Genomic DNA, 20457 nt, shown 5'->3' on the forward strand with positions numbered 1-20457 from the left:
GGTCACAGGAGGGTCGGGTACCTGGGAGTGGGAAGAAAATAATAGCCACGGGAAAGAGGAAGGGGAAGGGTAGCAGAGTCTGCTCAGGCTGGGGGCGGAAGTACAGCTGAGAGGAGCAGTCTGGCTGGGAAGAAGCCATTATCTAGGGGAGGGACAGGCTAGGAAGTCTGTCTGGACTGTGCCCAAGTGTTCATGAGGCTGGGTCCTGATTAGGCTTAATTTAAGCTGTTCTCTCCTTTCCCATCAAACCCTTTGTGAGGCTCCGAGAGGAAGGGAGTAGTGGTCCCAGATGGGAAGCCCTTGGATGTATCCCAGGTACCATTGTTATAAAGCCAACCCTATATCTTCTGTAATATTTAAAACAGGCCTTCAGCATGGAGCCGGAGGAGCATCACGTTATGCTGCAGCGGGTCAGAGAGCTGGAGGTAAAATCTGCTCATCTCCCCCAGATCACACCACCCATAAGTAGGGGCAGGCTCCGTACATTTCTATTCCACAATCACCTGCAATGTCAGCAGGATTTGTGCCGGGTCACTTCCCCCTGTGCACCCGGGCCAGGTAAAACTCCCATTTCGCTCAGCAGGGTCAACTCATGTGTGTACATGAATGTGTGATAGATACAGGCATCATCCCTTAAGTGTGTGCCCACCCCAGGGCAGTGCATCTGTAGCGAGAACTCAAGGGATTCCCCATGCTACGGAGTGGTAACATGTTCAGGTGACATGGCCGTGTGTATCTATAGCCTGCACACGTGCTACTGACCTCAGTGCTTCAGTTATGTGGAACAACACAGAGGCTAGGTCAATGCCAGAGGTATGTTTAAAATGGCTATCCCCAAGGATTGGTCCTAAACCCTGTGCCCTATTTAGGTAGGACAGCAGCTGGTTAGCTAAGGCCCGGATGGACTATCCATAGTCCAAGTTTGTCCTTTGATACTGACAGTCATTGCTATCAAATCCGGATTAAAGTCTTATGTTTTGGGGAGCAAGGAGGGAAACCAACCAGCCAGAGTGAGATTTTGGAAAGAGGTAGGTGACTTATATGGGATGATCCCCCCTACCTGTCAGCTTTTGTCCCCTCTGCAAAGTCTGTGGGGCTCAAAGACCAGTTATGAAAAGGAGGTAGGAGCCAGACCGTGGGAACGACTGCACAGGCGCTGGAGGTGAAATGTACAGCTCAGGAAGATGTGCTAGTGCGCTAAAAGCAGAAGTGTAGCTGTGGCGGTGTGGGCGGCAGCATGGGCTGGCTGCACCGCATACAGTCCTGCCTGGGACCCGAGCCCATCCCACTGTCCGAGCCATGGCCGCTACACTTCTATTTTTAGCCTGCTAGCTCGATCAAAGCTAGCGCGAGTATGTCGACCTGAGCTGGAAGTTACATCTCCAGCTTCAGTGTTGACATACTCATGGGGCATGTTCCCTCCCATTTGATGCTCCTTAGTGGAATTACAGAATGCAGCCTGGTGGCCAGCAGCAGCTCTGTCAGAAGCCATCTCTGCTTCCCCCATGGGAGGAGGTGGATGCTGGAGGAGAGAGACCCTCTGTGCACCTGCCCTGGAGTTGAGGGCAATATTTCCCATAAGTTCCTTGTCCTCAGATGCTTCCTTTGGCCTTGCCCACTCTACCGCATATTTCCACAGTCCCATGGGTGGAAAAGGTGACTGAGCAGCTTCCTCTTTAGTCCCTTGGCAGTTCAGTGACTAATTTGTTCCCCTCCGTGCAGAGGTGGGAGAGGCTGAGGGCTCAGAAGCAATTGAAAGTATTGTTGGTTGGGTTTGGTTTTTGTTCCCTGAGAGAACTTTGCCACCTCTCTCAGTACTGACCTCTGACAGCAGAAAGCAATAGCTAAAGAGAGTCACGCACGGTGCTGAGGGGATCTGACCGTCTGCAACTTTCCAGTCGTAGCCTTAAAAGCTAAACTGTCAGCGTCTGAACACGTTGTGGGCCTGCTGCTCATGACTGATGCAGTCTGGGAGGTAATGTGTGCTAGTGGTTGGAGGGGACTGGCAGGGTCACAGGTCAGGAGGTTATGCTATAAAGACAGGCCTCTGCTTATTTACAGTACTTTGTGCACTTGACAGCACAACGTATGGTCAATTTCACAGTTGGTCAATGGTCAGTTGCATTTCCTACACTGCTCTGAAGGGGCTGCTGTGCATCAAGGGGAGGGCTTGGCGAGAGGGGGATTGCCACAAAAGCTGACTCGGAAATGGCAGCAGGCAAATGTGTACAGAGAGGAAGGAAGGGGAGAGTGATGCTTGATGCTTGCCTTAAACTCCCAGCTTCTGGAGTCACGTGCAGGGGCGGCTCTATGTATTTTGCCACCCCAAGCACGGCAGTCAGGCGGCTTTTGGTGATGCGCCTGCGGGAGGTTCGCTGGTAACACAGATTCGGTGGCATGCCTGCGGGAGGTCTGTTGGTCCCGCGCCTTCGGTGTACCCGCCACCGAATTGCCGCCGAAACTGCGGGACCGGCGGACCTCCCGCAGGCATGCCGCCAAAGGCAGCCTGACTGCTGCTCTCACGGCAACTGGCATGCCGCCCCCCGCGGCTTGCCGCCCCAGGCACGTGCTTGCTGCACTGGTGCTTGGAGCTGCCCCCGGTCACGTGATTATGTGAGAATCAGTTTTCATTTTTTTTAAATGGTAAGTTTCTAGTCCTCCTGGTTGTGGAGAAATATGACCTGAGTGCTCCATAAAAGCTAAAAAAACCCAGAAGGCAAATTAAAAAAAACAAGCCTCCGAATTTATTATTTTTAAAAGATTTTTTCTCAGCCACTTTCTCATGATTTTTGGGGGCCTGATAGTTGAGTGCGTAGGGTTGGCAATAGTGAAACAGTGTGTGCTGCTTCCTTGTTTTATCATGGGGTTTACAAATACATCGAACACCCATTCACTTCTGTGTATGATGGAGATTTTTCTTTCAGGTGAGATGAGCTGGTTTTTGTTTATTTTTTAATTCCAGAAACCTATTTTTTGTCTGAAAGTGACTGTGAAGCAAGCCAAAGGCATTCTGGGTAAAGATGTCAGTGGTAAGTGTGATTAGATGTATGACACACATATATATGTACCTGATTAGAGCAGGGGACTGGTAGCCAGAAGATCTGGGTTCTGTTCTCACATTTGCTGCCTGACCATGGGCAAGTTGGTTGCCCATCTGTGCCTCAGTTTCCCTATTTTTAAGGTGTGATGTGAGGATTAATTAATGTTTGTGAAGCGCTTTGAGCTCCTCAGATTGAACATGCCCAGTGCAAAATATTGTTAGCATTGTCCATCCCCCCGAGAGGCAGGCGGACCTTGGCACAAAGGGTGGGTGTTGCATTTTGTCACGATAGATAATTGTTGTGGTTTTTTTTTAATGCCTTGTGGTTGTAGGGTTCAGCGACCCGTACTGCCTGCTGGGGATAGAATCAAAGAGACAGGAGCCTTCCGGCGACAGCAGCTCCCATCCGGAGAACAAGAAGCCATTAAAGGCCGTGGTGAAAAACCTGATCCCTGAAGACCAGACCCACCGCACCCAAGTCATAAATCAAACTCTCACTCCTGTGTGGAATGAGACATTTATGCTGTAGGTCTCCCCCTTGCCCCTTCCTGTCTCTTCTTTGCTGCCACAGCTGTCTCCTCTCTGCTTGCAAGAACCATTGGCAAGGAATCTAGGTCCAAAGTTTGGTCTTTGTGATTGACATAAACTGGGAGGTAATGTTGCTAGTAGGTTGTGAGGGGCGGGGGGACTGGCAGGATTACAAACCAGGATGCTGTGCTATAAACACAGGCCTCTGCTTGTTGGAAAGAGCAGAAGCTCCTGTGTCGTTTTAAAGAAATTGGAGACAGTGGAAAAGTGAGGGGCAATGATCTCTCAAGGTTTGTCTACGCTGCAAAACCAAAACACCCCGGCAATGAGTCTCAGAGCCTGGGTCTACAGACTTGGGCTCATGCTCCGGCACTAAAAAGAGCCATATAGACATTCCTGCTCTGGCTGGAGCTCAGGCTCTGAGACCCAGCGAAGGGGCTGGGCTATTTTTAGCACCGTAGCACAAGCCCCATGAACCCAAGTGTGTAGACCCAGGCTTTGAGACCAGCTGATGTGGGTTTTTTTTAATTTTTGCAGTTGATACGCCTCAGTGGGCATCTGGCTCTTGTCCAGCAGGCCGGGTCTATTGCAGGGATTAGACTTCCTTGGATCTTCTATGAATAATTTTGCCCTGTGTCTTCCCTATTTGGCAGCCTGGGGGCTTCTTTTTCTAGTATTCTTGGGCAAGCCAGAAAAATCTGGAGGTAATCAGCCAAAGGCCTGCCACCACTCTAGGAATCAGAACACAAACTGAGCACCTGGAGCACAAACCTGGGAGTGCCCCAAGTGAACTAGAGAGCAATTGTGATAGCCCAGCTGTAATAACCAGGGTTTCCAGGGGCCTGACTCGTCTTCATTCATTGACACAAAGCTACACCCCAGCCCTAGACTGTTCCTAGCTTGTGGAGGGAGCGGGTGGGAGGACTGCCTGCCTTTAATCTCTCTCTCCTTCACCCTCCCTTCCTAATATTTGTGGCCTGAGTGCAAATCCTCTCAAAATCCCAGCAGTAACGTTTTCTGATTCTGTGTCCTGCAGGGAGTTCGATGATGAAGCAAATTCCAGCTTCCATCTGGACATGTGGTGAGTGTGATTGAGCGTAGGCACCCATGCCAACTTGGGGCTGAAAATTCAATACCGGTCTGTGTGGAGAGATCCTGCTCTGAGGCAGGGCTCTGAGAGCACTACTCTTGCACCCTGCACCCTCACAGATCTCTGTGTGGACCCCCAGTAATATACACGGGTCCCAGTCCTCCACTGCCATTGGCTGCACACTGTCCTTTACGCCTGTGGAAAGTGGTGCGCTGTGCCACCGGGTCAGAGGAGTTGCATTGTGCAGTCACTTTGCGCAGGTGGAAAGGGTTCCACGAGGTGAAAGGCAACAGAGACCCCAGCCCTGAATTTCTGTGTCAAGGTTCTAGGAAGGAGGGAGGCATCTGAGGGACAAGGAAATTAAGCCAGGTTTGCGTTCGCCCCAACCTCTGTGCCCTGGGTCCGTGTAATCGCTACAAAGGTGACGTGCGCGGGCGTTGTCAAACTGGGGCTTGTGCCCTTTTGCCGCCTTTCTGAGGGATGAGGATGGCCTTGGAGGCGGGGCGGAGGTGGGGAGTCGAGGCTCCCTGACACAGTTGCTGCAAGAACTGTGCAGCTCTCGCGTCTAGCTCTGCAGGGTTTTATACCGCCCCCAGCACTGCGCTGTATCTGGGCACCCGCTCTCCTCCCCAAAGACCTGATTTTTTCCCTCCTTCTGTGACTTTCCTCTGGCCTGGTGGAGTCCGTGTGTTGGGGGCCTCTCCCTTAGTCCTGACTTTGACCCTGCGGCTCCCTGGCAAACTAACGTTAACGATGCGTTTTTCAATGGGCCCCCGCCTCACCTGCTGTGTTTCTGACCCTCCCCGGCAGGGACTTGGACATGGAGGAATCCGTGCGGCATAAGCTGGGAGAGCTGACAGATCTCCATGGCCTGAAGAGGTCGGTACTGGGGAGGGGGTGGACGGGCTGTCAGTCACCCCACTCTGTTAGCAGTGCACACACATTGGCTTGAATGCTGCTCTGAATGCAGCGCTGTGAGGTCCTTGTTCAGCACACTCTTGGGGGGCTCCCCTGCTGAGTTTTGGGGGAGGGCGTCAGACCTTCGCTCTGCTGTGCTGCAGGCATGGGAGCAGCTCACTCGCTACCCATCCCCTCCTGTGGAGATTTGCTCTTTGACTCAGAGGACCTGTTCTTCACACTAGTTAATCCTTATCTGCAGCAGCAATGTGTGTGTGTGTGTGTGTGGGGCGGCTAGAATGGGCAGCCTCCTCTGAGCATGGCGCTCCACTGGAGATGTACCATATGAGGAGAGATTAAAAAGCCGGGAACTGTTCAGCTTAGAAAAGAGACGACTAAGGGGGGATGTGATAGAGGTCTGTAAAATCATGACTGGTGTGGAGAAAGTGAATAGGGGGAATTGTTCTTTACCCCTAGAACCAGTGAAATTGACAGCAGGTTTAAAAAACATAAGGAAGCATTTCTTCACACAACACACGGTCAATCAATGGAACTCTTTACCAGGGGATGTTGAGAAGGCCAAAAATATAACTGGGTTCAAAAAAGAATGAGATCACTTCATAGAAAATAGGTCCATCAATGGCTATTAGCCAGCATGGTCAGGGACGCGACCCCATGCTCCAGGTGTCTGTAAACCTGTGACTACCAGAAGCTGGGACTGCACGACAGCGGGTGGATCACTTGTTTACTTCCCTGTTCTGTTCATTCCCTCTGAAACACCTGGCATTAGCCACTGTAAGAAGGAAAGATACTAGGCTTGATGGACCATTGACTATTCCGGGTCAGACCATCCGTACATTCTTATGTTCTCTCTAGTCACACCCGTCTCCTGGGCCCAGTGCAGGATTAGTCCCTCCAGTGCATTGCACAGCCTATGGATGTTTCACATTCCCAGGAAAAGGTTTTCTCATTTCACCCAGCTGATTTATATTTTCTTTTCCAGGATGTTTAAGGATGCTCGGAAGGACAAAGGGCAGGATGACTTCCTTGGGAACGTGGTTCTTCGCTTGCAGGTGAGCGTGGGGATGTAGGCTGATAATGCTCTGTTGTTCTATAGCATCTTTCCTCTGAGACTCTCAAAGCATGTCACAAGCATTAATTAAATCTCACAGGGGTTGGGCAGCACTGTTATCCCCATGTTACAGAAAGGTAAACTGAGGTCTGCAAAGCCAATCAACTGCAGAGCCATTAATAGAACCCAGGTCTCCTGAGCCCATGCTCTCACCACTAGACCGTACTTCCTTAAGGAACTAATGACTAACTGGGGCTGCTGGCCTTCGCTTACCCTCCCGCCCCACACACACCACACGGCAGTCATCAATCCCTCAGGCCAAGGTAATTCTAGTGTAATTCTCAGCTATCTCATAAATAAGCAAAGACTTATTGGTCATGATTAATGCTGACATGTACAACAGCTTTCCTGCTGGTGGATTTTGTATTGAAAAATGAGACTAATTTAGGAAACAAGGAAAAGTGTCTCCAGCCTGTGGGTTATTTTTTAAATTAAGGATAAATGTTAATTGTCTAATATTACGAATTCCTGCCATATTAATGTGATGGATCCTATTCTCTGAATGGGCATCCCTCTATCGTTGACGCTCCGGTGTTTGACAACCATCCATCCCTCCGTCTATCTACAGGACCTGCACTGCAGGAATGACCACTGGTACAACCTGGAGCCCCGGACAGAAACCCACCCCAACCGGGGGCAGTGCCACTTGCAGTTCCTGATCACTCACAAGAAGGTAGGAGGAGCTTTTCGTTTAGGGAGGAGATTAAACAGGAACACTAGGCTTGTGGGTTGCTTGCCAGGGCTATATCAGCGGGGCCGAGCCTGTTTCTGCTCTGGAGGTTACAGAGATGTAGAAGGCCCACAGCTTGCTATAGTGATGAGGAGTGGGGAGTTCATTCTCTTGTATCCTATTTGTTCCATTTTCTCTTTGGAACGCTCTAGCATCTCCATGGGTCCTCCTATAATAATGGTCTAGGCCTCAGCATCAATGGTGCCTGGTGATTAATTGCCCTGAAAACCAGGGCACTTGGTTTAAGTCTTCCAGGAGGCAGTGTCAAACCTCCCACAAAGGATCGCTTGGCTACGAACCCAAAGCCCTGCCATTAAACAAGGGACCTCTAAATCCGGCTCCAGGTTGGTTCGATGGCTTGGATGTTGGGTGTCCTGTGGAGAAGTGCTCCCTTCCGTCTCATGCTCTGAGCCGTCTCCCCGCTTTTGTTTCTCTTTTCAGAGGGCCACCTCATTGAGCAAGACCCAGCCGAGTTACACCGTCCATCGCCACCTGTTGCAGCAGATGGTGCTTTATGAGATCCTGCAGCACCAGGTACATGGGAAGCCAGCAAGGGTCAGGGAAGCTGGTGGAGGATTTAATTTCACACTGCAGTGCAGATGGCTTGGATTGTCTCTCTCTTCAGAGCCTTTGGGTGTATCCCAAGAGACTTTCCAAAGCGATGAGTCCCCCCCAGTGGTGCAGGCATCCAACACAACAGCCTGTGTTACTGAGAAGGGACATGCTGGGTAGCACGCTGGGATCTTTAACGTCCACCTGGGACAGGCAGAAGGGGGCCTTCCTTTGCATCCGAAGAAGTGGGTATTCACCCATGAAAGCTCATGCTGCAAAACGTCTGTTAGTCTATAAGGTGCCACAGGATTCTTTGCTGCTTCCTTTGACGTCTCCATTAAACGACCTTGGTTTCTATGGCGATTGTGTGAGATGACATGAAACCTGGACCAGTGCCAGCCGATCTGCAGCCGTATTCCTCGCTCTTGCAATAACTACTTGACCCAGCACTTTCCATTACCTCTCCAGTAAGCTCATCCCTCAGTCTGAGCCTATGGGTGTCTAACCATGTGGGTATTTGCCTGGACTGATGCAATGACCATGTGGCATGTGAAGGGCCCACTCTAGAGCTTGATGAAAACCAAGTACAAATCACAGGAGCATCCAAATTCTCTGGCTGGCTCTAGGAGACTCTTCTCTCCTCTCTTCTGCGGGGCAGGATTAACTCTTTCACTCTTACCTTCCCTGTACAGGCTGGGAGTACTTCCTGGGACGGGGAGCTGAGCAAACATGCCAGCACAATCCTGTACCTGCACGCCGCTCAGAAAGACCTGTCTGACTTTCACCAGGTCATGGCGTAAGTACCACACGCACTCGGCCAGTGTTATGTAATGATTATGGCAATGGCATCTGGGAATTAGGAGACCTGGGTTCTATTTCCAGCTCTGCCACTGATTCTGGGTGACCTTGGGCAAGTCACTTAACCCCTCTGTGCCTTTGTTTGTAAAATAGTAATAACACTGCCCTATTTCGCAGGTATGTGAAGCCAGACTATGCTTAGTGATGTGCTTTGAGATCCCCAGCTAACAAGCGCTATGGAAGTACAAAGTATAGCATTAATATTATTAGTTTTAAACTGCAGATGCCCACACCTGCTGCCTGTGGCAGGGTCAGTAGTCTGACTTCCTTGCTCTTCTCCATGAGTTTGGTCACTTCTGCCTCGTGCATCGCTCTAGACAAACGTCACTGACTGCACCCTGGGACATGCTCTCCCTGGATGTTTATGATAGCGGAACTATTGGGATTCTCTCCCTCACCATCTTGCCTGTGATCACCTGTTTCTGCTAACGCAGCCGCGGCCATAGCTACGGATCAGTGGGGGGAACTCGCATCTCACTACCACTATCCCAAGCTTCTTTCCCTTCCCCCGCCCCTCTCTTTCCCTCCACGTGAACACTGCGGGTGCAGCACTGCGCTTTGGAAAGGGATGAGGCAGGGCAGGAGCTCTGGGCCTGAGTAAGTCTTGGGGAGTGGCTGACTCTGGCCTCCTGGGGTAATAAGAAGCATCTGAGCCTGAATCCCTCCTCCTGAGAACGTGTTCCTACCTGAGGAGGATACTGGGCCTGGCCTACGCGCCCACCCATCTCACAGTGGGTCTCTTTCCCTTTCACTACAGCCAGTGGCTGGCTTACAGCAAACTCTACCAGAGCTTAGAGTTCAACTGCAGCTGCCTGCTCCACCAGATCACCAGCATCGAGTACCAGTGGATCCAGGAAAGGCTGCAACCCGAGCAGGTAGGAGCAGACACCACAGCCAAGCTTGGGGCAGAGATCCGGGGAGCGGGGGCAGTCTCCTATCAGCCATGGCAGCCGAGGGACCCTCTTCACGTCAGCTCTCTCGGCTCCTCATCGGCTGGTTGAGAAATGCCGCAAATGGGTTCTGCTCGGGTGGGAGCCCCCTGCAGCAGGAGTTCATGGCGCATGTCAGCTAGGTGAAAAACCTGACGATGGGCTAAGGAGCCACTGCCGACACCTCATGATAGAGACCGTCTTTAAGATCATGTCGTAATCTAGAAATCAGATTGAGGTGGTTCTGGGTTGCTTTTCCCTTTGGCTTCTGTGAATAGCTTCAGCACCTTCCTAGGAGGATGGCATGCCTATATGGTTTCCTTTGCAGGGAACAGATCATGCTAAAAAACCTGGCTATCGGTTCTCTGTGAATCAGATGTAGGGTCTGAGCCTTTGGGGTAGGATTTCACCCCAACCAGCTGGGTTTGTTAAGTGACAGACATGTTGGGGAGCCATTCTGCAAATGGAGTCTCTTGCTCCAGGTGAGAGACTTTGTTACCTTCCCTTCGGTGAAGCTGGGATTGGGAATGGGATGAGAGTCCTTCACCTCGAGGTCACCGGTTCAAATCCAGCCCAGGCAGGCAATGGCTGAATATCTTTACCATCTGGCAACTCCTCATTGGCTGCTCCCAGCCCTGTCCACAGAGGACTGGTGTTCCCACCGAAACCGCCCCCACCATGGTACCTGGCACCCTTGTCGGCCACCTCCTTACAGGCCGACACATGAATGGGCCATGGAGATTGTGCTACCCTCTCCCCCCAGGGGACGATCTGCTGAGGCCCATTGGAGTGGAAGCTTGCACTGCTGCTGCCTGTGCTATACCGTTCTGTGGTTTCTATTCTAGTCAAAAACTACAAATAACACCGTCCCTGTGTCCAGCTTGCCTGTCTACTCACCCAGTTCTGGCCCCATTGAGACAGCCCTCAGACCTCTGGCTACCAGGTCACCTTCAGGGCGTTAAATTGTGTCCATGTTCCCTGCCTGGGAACATCTCGCCATTGCTGAATTTTTCATTATGGTGGGGTTAAATCCCTGCTTTAAATGCAAAACTCACCTCAGCCTTAACTAGGGAGCCTCTACCAATGTCTCAAGCATCTAGACGATTTTTAAGATCCTAAAGCAGTCTAGAAATCCGTTCAAGGTGATTCAGTTTTGCTTTTCCCTCTCACTTCTGAGAGGCTGTTGCCTCCCTAGGAGGGCTGGTGTTCCTTAGTGCTTCCCTTTGCAGTGGGGCAGATCATTCTTAAAATGGTTTTGGAGACGGATGCATGTTGCAAAATCCAGAAATAGCCTCCCTCAGCAGTGAGGCCACGTTGGCTGGGGACAGGCGTCCACCTGAGGTGCTGTGACCATCACAACGTTGCAGTCGCTGCTAATGCGTCTTCCATTTCTTCTTCCCAGAAAGCAGAGCTGGCCGAATCTTTCCAGTCCTTGCTGGCCTATGGAATCTCTCTCCTCCGGAAGTACCGCAGTGTCTTCCCGCCCTCTTCCCCTACGTCCACGCACAGGCTACAGTCGTTGCTCAGGTCAGCCAGCTGCAATGCTTCATAAACAGAATCATGTCAGTCAGAGAAGAAACACACACACACACACACCATCGTCCTGGGGCTAGTGTGGGATTGTTCCCTATGCTACATTATCCAGTCTGCCTTTTGACACCCCATGTACTGGAGTTTCTACTGCTTCTGCCGAGGAGACTGTTCTACAGGAAAACCTCACTCCCACTTCCATTCCCAGCTCCCTTCGTTGTCTCCTCTCCTCTGCCTTTCCCTGGCAGGTCTGTCCCCTAAGGAAGTAGACAGATATCCAGGGACCTCCCCCATTGTAAACTGGCATCTTGTCATTTCTTCCTGTGATGCCTGGGGAGTATTCCCTCCTGGGTGTGCATTGACTGGGTTAAATAGAGGCCTTTATGCTGTGGGATAACACTTTTCTCTGGAGTGTATGTAACCCCCAGGTCAGTTCCTGTTACAGGTCCCCTCTGGGGGGGAGAGATGAGTCTGTTACAGCCCCCTAGGGAGGTTTGGTTCTTTAGTGCAACCTGTAGCAGCTCATGCTTTTAGTTCTGGAGGTCCCCAGTTCATGCCCTGGTGTGTTGGCCATGAAGGCAGCTGTCACACTGTGATGGCTTTTGTTTGTTTTAACTGCAAACCGTCCCCTTTAACCTCTCCTGCCCCAAGGTATTTCTCACTTCGTGGGAGGTGAGTTTGGGCTCTGGACCCTAAGTCCTGCCAAGCTCAGAGCCCTGATGAAGAAGTCTTAGCATTCAGTCCTCTCCCAGGCTGCCAGCATAGGAACATGTCTGTCCCTCTGTCTGTGACCTGGCAGCTAGCCCGTAACTTACAGGGAGCCTCTCGTGGAAAGAAGCGCTATAGAGGAAAGTGTGCGTGGGGAGATGTTGCTGTTGCTGGTGGTTTCTGAAGCTCTTTGGGTTGTGCCGTGGCTTAGCACTGATTCTCACTTCACAGGGTCCTGGTCCAGATGTGTAAAATGAAAGCCTTCCAAGAACTTTGTACTCTGACCCCTAACCTTCAGCAGATGGTGATGGAGGCTCTCAAGGTACAGTGCCACCACTGTGCCCTCTCCTCCCCCAACCCACAGGGCAGTGGTTCTCAACCCACAGCCCATGGGCTGTTTGCAGCCCAGTCAGCACAGCTACGGCCCATGTGATGTCCTCGGGAACATACAGGCAGTATATATATATTGTGTGGATGTGGCCCACATAATACATAGAGAGCTGCATATGCGGTCCACACTGGTAAATAGGTTGAGAACCACTGCCATAGCGGTTCCTCCTGGAGCTGCGAGCATTGTCCCTTCCCCTACGCCAACGTGCAAAGGCCTTGAGTCCTGACCCTGATGCCTGCAGAGGGGGCGGGAGGCAGCGTTTCCAAAGCTTGTTCGCACTGCGCCTTCGACTGTCCAGTGGGACCCCACCAGAGAAGTGCAAGGCGCTCCTTTCCCTCCAGGACAGAGCATGCTGCCTGCTCAGGGTGAGAGATGGAGCCTGGATGGTGAGCTCTGAGCCTCACTCCCCGCTGTGCTGTGTCTGACCTGCGTTCCACCCTGAGTCACAAAGAAAGCGTTGTGCTGTTGTGTGTCTGCTGTGCCGGGGTGAATGGGGCGGCTGGGTTGTCTCTGCAGCTCCTGCTTCTCTCCCCTCATTCTTTGTCCCGTTCTCTTGCAGTCAGGAACCACTGAGTGGTTTTATATGCAGAAGCAGCACCTGAAGCCAATGGTGAAGGTCAGATCCCCCTTTCATTCATACAGCAGTTTGCTGGGCCGGGCTGAGGGGCCGTTTGGGTAGGAAGAGGGAAGTGACACTTTCTCAGGCCACAGTTTTCAGAAGTGGCCAGTGATTTTTGGATGACCAAAAGATACCCTGAGCCCAATTTTCAGAGGTGCTGAGCAACTGCAGCTGGGGAAGAAGGCAACCAACTGTCCCCATAAGAAGAAATGAACAGTTGCCATTCACTTCTGGTCCCCTCCCTTCCTGTGTGTCCGTCTGAGCAGGTCACTCCTGCTCGCTTAGCGTGTCTCCCATTATAACGCAGAATGGAGCAGCCACCCAAAGAATGTCCTTCGCTTAGCAGCATGGCCTTGTGGTTAAGGCACTGTACTAGCACAGTAAAGATCTGGGTTCAATGCCCATCCCTGCCATGTATTTACTGTGTGATCTGGGGGAAGTTACTTCACCACTCTCTGTGCATCAGTTCCCCAGTGGGGTAATGTTATATTCCCACCTCTCTGGGGCATGGAGAAGGTAAATCTGTGATCTGCTCAGATACAATAGTGGTGAGGGCTGTCACTAGATACGTCGATTCATCACAAAATCACTTGGCACCAAAACCAAGGGGTGACTTTCCATCCTTCCCTTTGCAGACCATGGAGGAGAATGGGAAAGCACTGGTCAGGCTTCTCGTGGAGGTGAATGGAGATCTCGAACGATGCCACAAAACCTGGAACAAATTCTTCACCAAGTAGGTAGATGGTTCCCCCATTCTGCTCCCCAGCATCTGCCTCGTGCTCTCTCAGCAGCTTTGCTTAGGGCACTGAAGGCAACAGCTCCAAAGCACATTTCCCAGCTGCAAAAGAACATTGTAAATATAAACAGATTGTGACACCAAGTATGAGACTGGAAAGCCCCGGGAAATGTTCCCTCATGGTTTGTTATGTACTACAGTTGCCTGTTGTTTAGGGAGCAGAGGTTAACTACAAATGTCCTCACTTTCCAGCATTACTGGCTCTGCCAGCTGGAGTCTTTCAGAAAGTTTTGTAGCTTTTTGTCACTCTAGTTCATGTCCAAGGGCTCGGGTGGGAGAGGGTTAATTGCACTGGCTTTGACAGGTTGGTCAGTGAGTTATATCCGGCAGATTCCTGACCTCCTGTTTCTCCCCTGCAGCACTGTGAAGGTGGATCTCTTCTCCATTGCCTACCTGGAGCTACAGGAGCTGGTGAGCACGTGTTCCCGGCTCTCCAGTCAGAGCAGCAGAGAATAAAGCAGTGCCGAGGCACTTAGCCAGCTGTCAGAGGAAGGGAAGAATCTGAGGTCCCCCTCCCCACACTCCATGTGCTTCTCAAGGGCTCATGGGAAGGGATCACTAGTGGTGGAGAGATCTTTCTATTCCAAACCCTGGCTATGGGACCGTGGGCATCCTTGGGTTGTGAGGGAGGGACTAATCCTGTCCCCAGCCCCAGAAGCCTGGACACTGGGACTAGCCAGGAGTTTAAGAAAGGCACGTTTAGGCAGTGTGGCCTAGTGGCTAAAGCAAAGGACTAGCGATTCCTGGCTTTGATTCCTGGCTTTGCAACTGAGTCAGTTGCAAGTCTGTAAATTGACCAAGTCGCTGAAATTCTCTGGGCCCATGAAATGGGGATAAACAGGTTTTGGCTGTATTATCTGAACCCCCCGAGCCCTCAAACAGCTGGTGTCCCCAACTTATACATCAGACAAGAGGAAAGTGTGTTGTATCCTCTAACTGGGATGGCACATTTCCTTTCCCTGATCCCATTGCAGCGCAAGCAGTCATAGATCCGTTCTTATTAACCCTCCTGCCCTCAGCGCCTTCCCTGCGGTTCCTTTTCCCTGCAGGTGTCATGTCACGTTAAGGAAGAGCTGAGTGAGATTGACAGCAGCATGTCCCAGCTCACAGCAGAGAGCCTTTTCCAGCTCTACATAAGCCTGCAGGAGCTTTATCGGATGAAGAGCTTCCTGTTCAAGAGGTACTGACCCACCTGAGCCAGAGTCCAGTCACACAGAGCGAGATAAACGTTCGCAGCACCAGGGAAATGGAAGGGGTTGGGACCACCTCAGCGGCTGACTTTCTGCTGGGCCAATTGGAGTAGATTTGAGCCACCTGTTGCTTTAGATTAGTGCAGTGACATCATAAACAAATACCAGACCACGTGGGGGTTTTCATGTAACCTGCACCTGCCACGCTTCAGGCATGATGCTGAACAGGCCTTCAGAGAGCTAGAGCTCCGATACAGACAAGCGGGGTTCTGGGAGGCAGAGACAGATACATACATGGCTCAGCTACTACTTTAGGCTGCTCTTCTGCCAGCCTATGGATCTCTGTCCTGTGTTGCCAGGTGGGCAGCTGTGCAGTATGTGCTGTGAACGCTGCCTTCTCAGGTATTTTTCAGGTCTTAGTGGAAGTGGAATGTGTAGCCTCGCGTCTTGGTTCTGCTGCAGCACAGAAACCAGTCATGTGTCTGTATTTCCAGGGATGCCCCCCTTGCTCTGACTGACTTCCACCAGTGGTTTAAGGAAGCCATCCCCAAGTGGCTCCAGAAGACCTACATGATAGCGCTGGAGAGGACCCAGAGAGCGATTCAGGTGGACCAGGTAACAGTGAGATTGCCACAGAGGGAGAAACTCCCCCCAGTTTGTTGATTTATTTGCAAGTTTCTCAGTAAAATGTTTTTTCTGTCGCCACCGACCCAGCTGATTCCCCTGGGGGAGCTGAATAAACACAGCACGTCCACTGTTGACCTGTCCACGTGCTATGCTCAGATTGTTAAAACCTGGCAGCAGCTGGACTGGCCGGACCCAGAGGAAGCCTTCATGATCATGGTGAAGTTTGTTGAGGTGCGTATAGTCGGACAGTCTAGCTGAATCAGTAATAGCAAGTTGTAACTATGCTAAGAAGTGGTGATCAAATGTCATGCTTCAGAGCATCAGCCGCAGGGGGTCAGGAAGGAGTTCCTCTCCTACCCCATACACATCGGTCGAGTGCTTTGGATTTTTTAATCCCTTTCTCTGAAGCATCAGACATAGGTCAGTCTCAGAGACAGGGCTGAGAATGGCTGATTGGCACAATCTGGGGTGGTAAAGCCGACATCTGCCCCCAGCGCAAACCTGTGCAGTGTTCTGTCCGCTGTGCATTACCCAAGCTCACTGCCTCTTGCCCTATCCCCTAGGATATGTGTAAAATCGCTCTCACATACTGCAAGCTGATCAAGACCCGGGCGGAGGAGCTGTCATCGAAGCAGCGGGACGAAGGGGCTGCAGCCAACAGGGTGAGTGTCAGTGCCGGCCTCTGCTGGAAATTCAGGGAGAGGAGAGGGATTGGGAGGCTGTCCCGGGAGCCAGGGCAGCCTCTAGAGAAAGCATGTGGGGCAGGGGCGGGGGGTGGCCTGTGACCAGAGTGCTGTGATGGGAGTAATAACACCCCAGCCTTTGTTCCCTATAGTCCTATTTGCGGGGTGCATTGGCAGGTGAGTGGCCCAAGTTCTGAAGGGAGTGAATTTGAACTGGGGGATTCTGTGCAAGTCCTGGGACATTTTGGGATGGAAACTCTCATTGATCTCTTGCGGGGGGAACCAGGGAGGAAGAATATTCTCAGTGGTTAATGCTAGCCTGGGATTCAGGAGACCTGGCTTCAATCCCCTGCTCTGCCATGGATTTACTGGGTGACCTTGGGCAAATCACTTAGCCTTTCTGTGCCTCAATTCCCCATCTGTACCATGGGATAACAGCCTTGCCCTGCCTCACAGAAGTGCTCTGAGGATACATACATTAAAGATTATGAGGGGCTCAGATACCACAGTAATAGGGGCCAGATAAGTACCTACGAGAGCTGGATGGTTCCTGCGTTCGCTGCCCTGCTCCAAGGATCCATGGGGACCATAATCCCACTCACCAGCTTTCACCTGCCTGCAATGTCTCCTACGCTGGCCCAACCTTCAGCATGCATTTCCCCAGCGCGTCTCTGATTGCACTCGGTGGCTCATAGCCACGGCCAGCTGGGGCCAATTTGTGGGGTCTTGGCCGGGATCAGACCATTGTTACCTCCCCAAAGAAGGGGATGGGGCTGAGCTGCAGAGCTTGCCTGTTGCACATTTAGTTACAGCCTTGTCCAATCAGAATGCAAGGAAATAAATGCCCAGCTATGGTCGTGCATGGGAACTGGGTGCCATCCCTGCCCTCTGATTAGCTCAGACAATTCATCATAGTGTGATCTTAAAGTGCAGGTCTGGAAGTCAGATATCTGGGGTCTGGATCTGCCACTGGCTTGGGCAGGAGCCTAATAGTTCTCTGCCTCATTTCCCCAGTTGTCTGTGCTGCTGGACACGGCTTGTGTCTCAGCAGCTGTTTGTACCAGGCTGGGTGCAGGGGGCCTTTCGCGATGGGCCTATGGGTGCTGTTGCCCCCGTGGATCTGATGGGGCTGTGCGAATGAGGAGGCTGGGCCAGGTGTGGGGGTGAGGATGGGACTGGAACAGAGGGAGCGGGCTGCGGGCAGCAAGAGTAGCGCGTATTCACCGACATGGGGCTTTTCCTCTTCCCTCCCGCCCCAGCTCTGCATCGTGGTGAACAACGTGGAGCAGCTGCGGCTGCTGATCTTGAAGCTGCCGGCGCAGCTGGACTGGGGGCGCCTGGAGCAGCGAATGGAGCGCATCATTGAGCCGGAGCAGATCCAGCACACCCTGCACAACCAGCTGCAGGGCACCATCACCTGCCTCGACCACGAGATCAGAGACGTGGTGCAGAACCTCGCAAAAAAGGTAACCCCCAGCCTGGGCTGAGGGTGAAGACTCAGTTAAATAGGGTGAGATCCAAAGCCTATTGAAGCCAATGGAAATATGCTCATGGGCTCCATTAGCCGTTGGCTCTGGCCAAGAGACGCCAATAGTATGGAGCTAAGTCTTGCCGGCTCTCTCCCTGGGACTGCCCTGCTGTCGGAAGGGACCCAGTCCAGTGACGTCTTGGAGGCAGCAGGGCACAGTCCGCCACTCCCAGCTGCTGGGCTGGGTGGGCTGCCTCGTTCGGGAGGGAGATCAGGGACCCTAGTGCTGGAGGCAGATGCGGCTGTGTGATGAAGGGGTTGAGCTTTAAGACAGGTTCACCATCAGAAACCTCGGGCATGCGGGGGCTCAAACCCAGAGTCCTAAGTGTGTGTTTCTTTGGCAGCTGGATGCCGGGATCTCCAGGCACATCCAGAACCTGGCGGCCTCCAGTGACTCTAAGGATCCAGAAGATGTAGGTGCCAACTCCTGATATGTGCTGCCGGTGGGAGACAGTCGGCCCCGCGCCGTGAGGGATGGGCTAGGAATACCCAGTCCTGCCTCAGCGTGGGGCGGATGGGTTGACTCTATGCTTCCGTGTCCACCTCAGTGCCTGGCTGCTATGCTGAGGGACGCCATAAAACCCTACAATAATAATTGTCACGGACAGTTTACAGGGAGGAGTCCCCCTCCCTCTCACCCCGGTAAAGCTGCACCCTAGTTGGGAACTGCTGCTAGAGGTTTGCATGCCCTACGGTGCCTCACCTCTCCCTGCTCAGGACCAGCCTGGCTCCTGGGGGAAGGGAGAGGCACACGCTGCTTGCTGCACGGCTCCGAACTGTACCAGCTCTTTGGTAGATGCTTTGCCAGGCTCCCTAGCACAGGCAGTACCAGGAACTGGCCTGCGTCTAGGTCTGGGGTCTGTCCCGGCCCTTCATCACATACCAAGTGCAAGAGGCCCATGAGGGCCCTCCTCTGCTGTACTCACAGCACCCCCTGCTGGCTCCTGGCTGTAACTCTCCACCTCCTCCCCACTCAGGCTGTGCCAGCCCTCTTACCCGCCCCATGCCTTTGAGAGATCTTAGGGGTGCACACACACACAAACACACACGTGTGCGCACACAAACACGTGTGTGTGCACACGCACACACACACACACACCCTGCACTGACTGGGAAGCCAGATGGAGCAGTCAAAGTGCAGCTTGGGAGCCAAGTGGGGCAGGCCTGGGGGTTGGTGCTGTGACTGGTGGGTTAGGTGTGTGTGGTGTGGGGGAAGCCAGGCTGTCACCAATCCAGTTATATGCTCTAGGCAGCGCAGAGAGAATCCAGGCACAGGCGGAGGGGGGGGGGATGATTACCACATCCAGAGCCCCCTGTCAATGTCTGCTGCTTCCTGGCAGACCCAGCCCAAAGGCGCACAAGCTCTCTCCAAAACAAGAGCCACACATGCAACTCCAAGCCTCCCTGGAGCAGCCCCAGCTCCACTGCAGGGTCAGGTGGGCACAACAGAGTAGGAGGCAGGTGCTGGCTGGCACAGCTGAGCTCTCAGGCTGGGAAATGGCAGAGAGGCCCAAAGAGCTTGGGAGCTGCTTGGCAGAGAAGTTCCAGATAGAGGCAGGGGCCTGAGAAACCCTTTCCCTGTTGAGTTTCCTGACTCTTCTCTCCACAGTCCATCATTCCCCTAATGAAGTTCCTGGAGTCGGAGCTGCAGTACATGAACCAGCATCTGGTCCAGGAGAACTTTAACTGGTGAGCTGCGGTGTTGGGACCACAAGGATCAGCCGTGGGCTGGATGTGGGCAAGGGGGGAGTGTTCCATCAGCACCATTAGCCTAGAGTCTATTGCTGTGGACCGGACCAATGGGTTCACTGCGGTCGTGATTCATTGCACACAGCAGCCCGCTGTAGGGAGCTTTCTCCGCTGTTATCATTTCTCTCTCCTTCAGGAACTACGCTACCTTATATAGAGCCTGCTGTCCCTGAAGATCCCAAAGCACTCTGCAGATCACATATATGGAGATCCTTCACCCACTGCTGCAGTGCAGCCACATCTGGGGTGGAATGCGGCAGCCTTTCTAGCCCAGAATCACTGCACACAACAGGCTTTTTGAGGGGGATTTCAGGCAAAGGGAACATACTAACCACAATGTCCCAGCCAGCTTACCACCCAGGAAACACCCCTGCAGTTGTGAAGAATACCATGGGATCTTTGATCGCCACAGTGCTCAGGGCCTTCGTTTTAAGTCTATACCCCCAGGATGCCGTCTCCAGCACCACGGTGCTTTCCACCACTGTACTGGGCCATCAGCTCAGCACTGAGCCGAGGGATAGAGTGCTACCTCCCCACTTACTGTCACTTCCCACCTGCCAGGCTAACCTGAGAGCTGTCAGAACCTCAGGGCTGACATTGGATATAAACTGGCCGGCAACAAGATTAGGCTCAAAATTAGACGAAGGTTTCTAACGATCAGAGGAGTGAAGTTCTGGAACAGCCGTCCCAGGGCAGCAGTGGGGGCAAAAAACAAACTGGTTTCAAGACTGAGCTTGAGAAGTTTATGGTGGGGATGGTATGATGAGACTGCCTACAATGGCATGTAGCCCATCTGCGACTGCTAGTAGCAAATATCCCTGATGGCTGGTGATGGGATCCTAGATGGGGAGGGCTCTGAGTTACTACAGAGAATTCTTTC

The 20457-nt window shown here is 52.5% G+C and overlaps 1 protein-coding gene across 6 annotated transcripts in view; it reads left to right on the plus strand.

Moving 5' to 3' along the window:
* UNC13D (unc-13 homolog D) overlaps positions 1-20457 on the plus strand; it is a 48295-nt gene that overhangs the window by 19616 nt on the left and 8222 nt on the right. For 5 of the 6 annotated variants that reach the window (XM_039501433.1, XM_039501434.1, XM_039501432.1 and 2 more), the window contains 22 exons: positions 366-425; positions 2963-3029; positions 3373-3565; positions 4605-4649; positions 5469-5537; positions 6559-6628; positions 7256-7360; positions 7859-7951; positions 8662-8765; positions 9585-9702; positions 11159-11283; positions 12226-12316; positions 12945-13001; positions 13640-13737; positions 14160-14211; positions 14850-14980; positions 15485-15605; positions 15705-15848; positions 16181-16279; positions 17560-17766; positions 18173-18241; positions 19438-19517. In XM_039501433.1, the coding sequence (XP_039357367.1) occupies positions 366-425; positions 2963-3029; positions 3373-3565; positions 4605-4649; positions 5469-5537; positions 6559-6628; positions 7256-7360; positions 7859-7951; positions 8662-8765; positions 9585-9702; positions 11159-11283; positions 12226-12316; positions 12945-13001; positions 13640-13737; positions 14160-14211; positions 14850-14980; positions 15485-15605; positions 15705-15848; positions 16181-16279; positions 17560-17766; positions 18173-18241; positions 19438-19517 (2198 nt within the window). Of the gene's footprint in view, positions 1-365; positions 426-2962; positions 3030-3372; positions 3566-4604; positions 4650-4870; positions 5028-5468; positions 5538-6558; positions 6629-7255; positions 7361-7858; positions 7952-8661; positions 8766-9584; positions 9703-11158; positions 11284-12225; positions 12317-12944; positions 13002-13639; positions 13738-14159; positions 14212-14849; positions 14981-15484; positions 15606-15704; positions 15849-16180; positions 16280-17559; positions 17767-18172; positions 18242-19437; positions 19518-20457 lie in introns of those variants that run through there. The other variant, XM_039501436.1, reaches the window with a different exon arrangement.

Source organism: Mauremys reevesii, linkage group 15 (genome assembly GCF_016161935.1).
Source record: "Mauremys reevesii isolate NIE-2019 linkage group 15, ASM1616193v1, whole genome shotgun sequence".
Lineage (NCBI taxonomy): Eukaryota > Metazoa > Chordata > Testudines > Geoemydidae > Mauremys > Mauremys reevesii.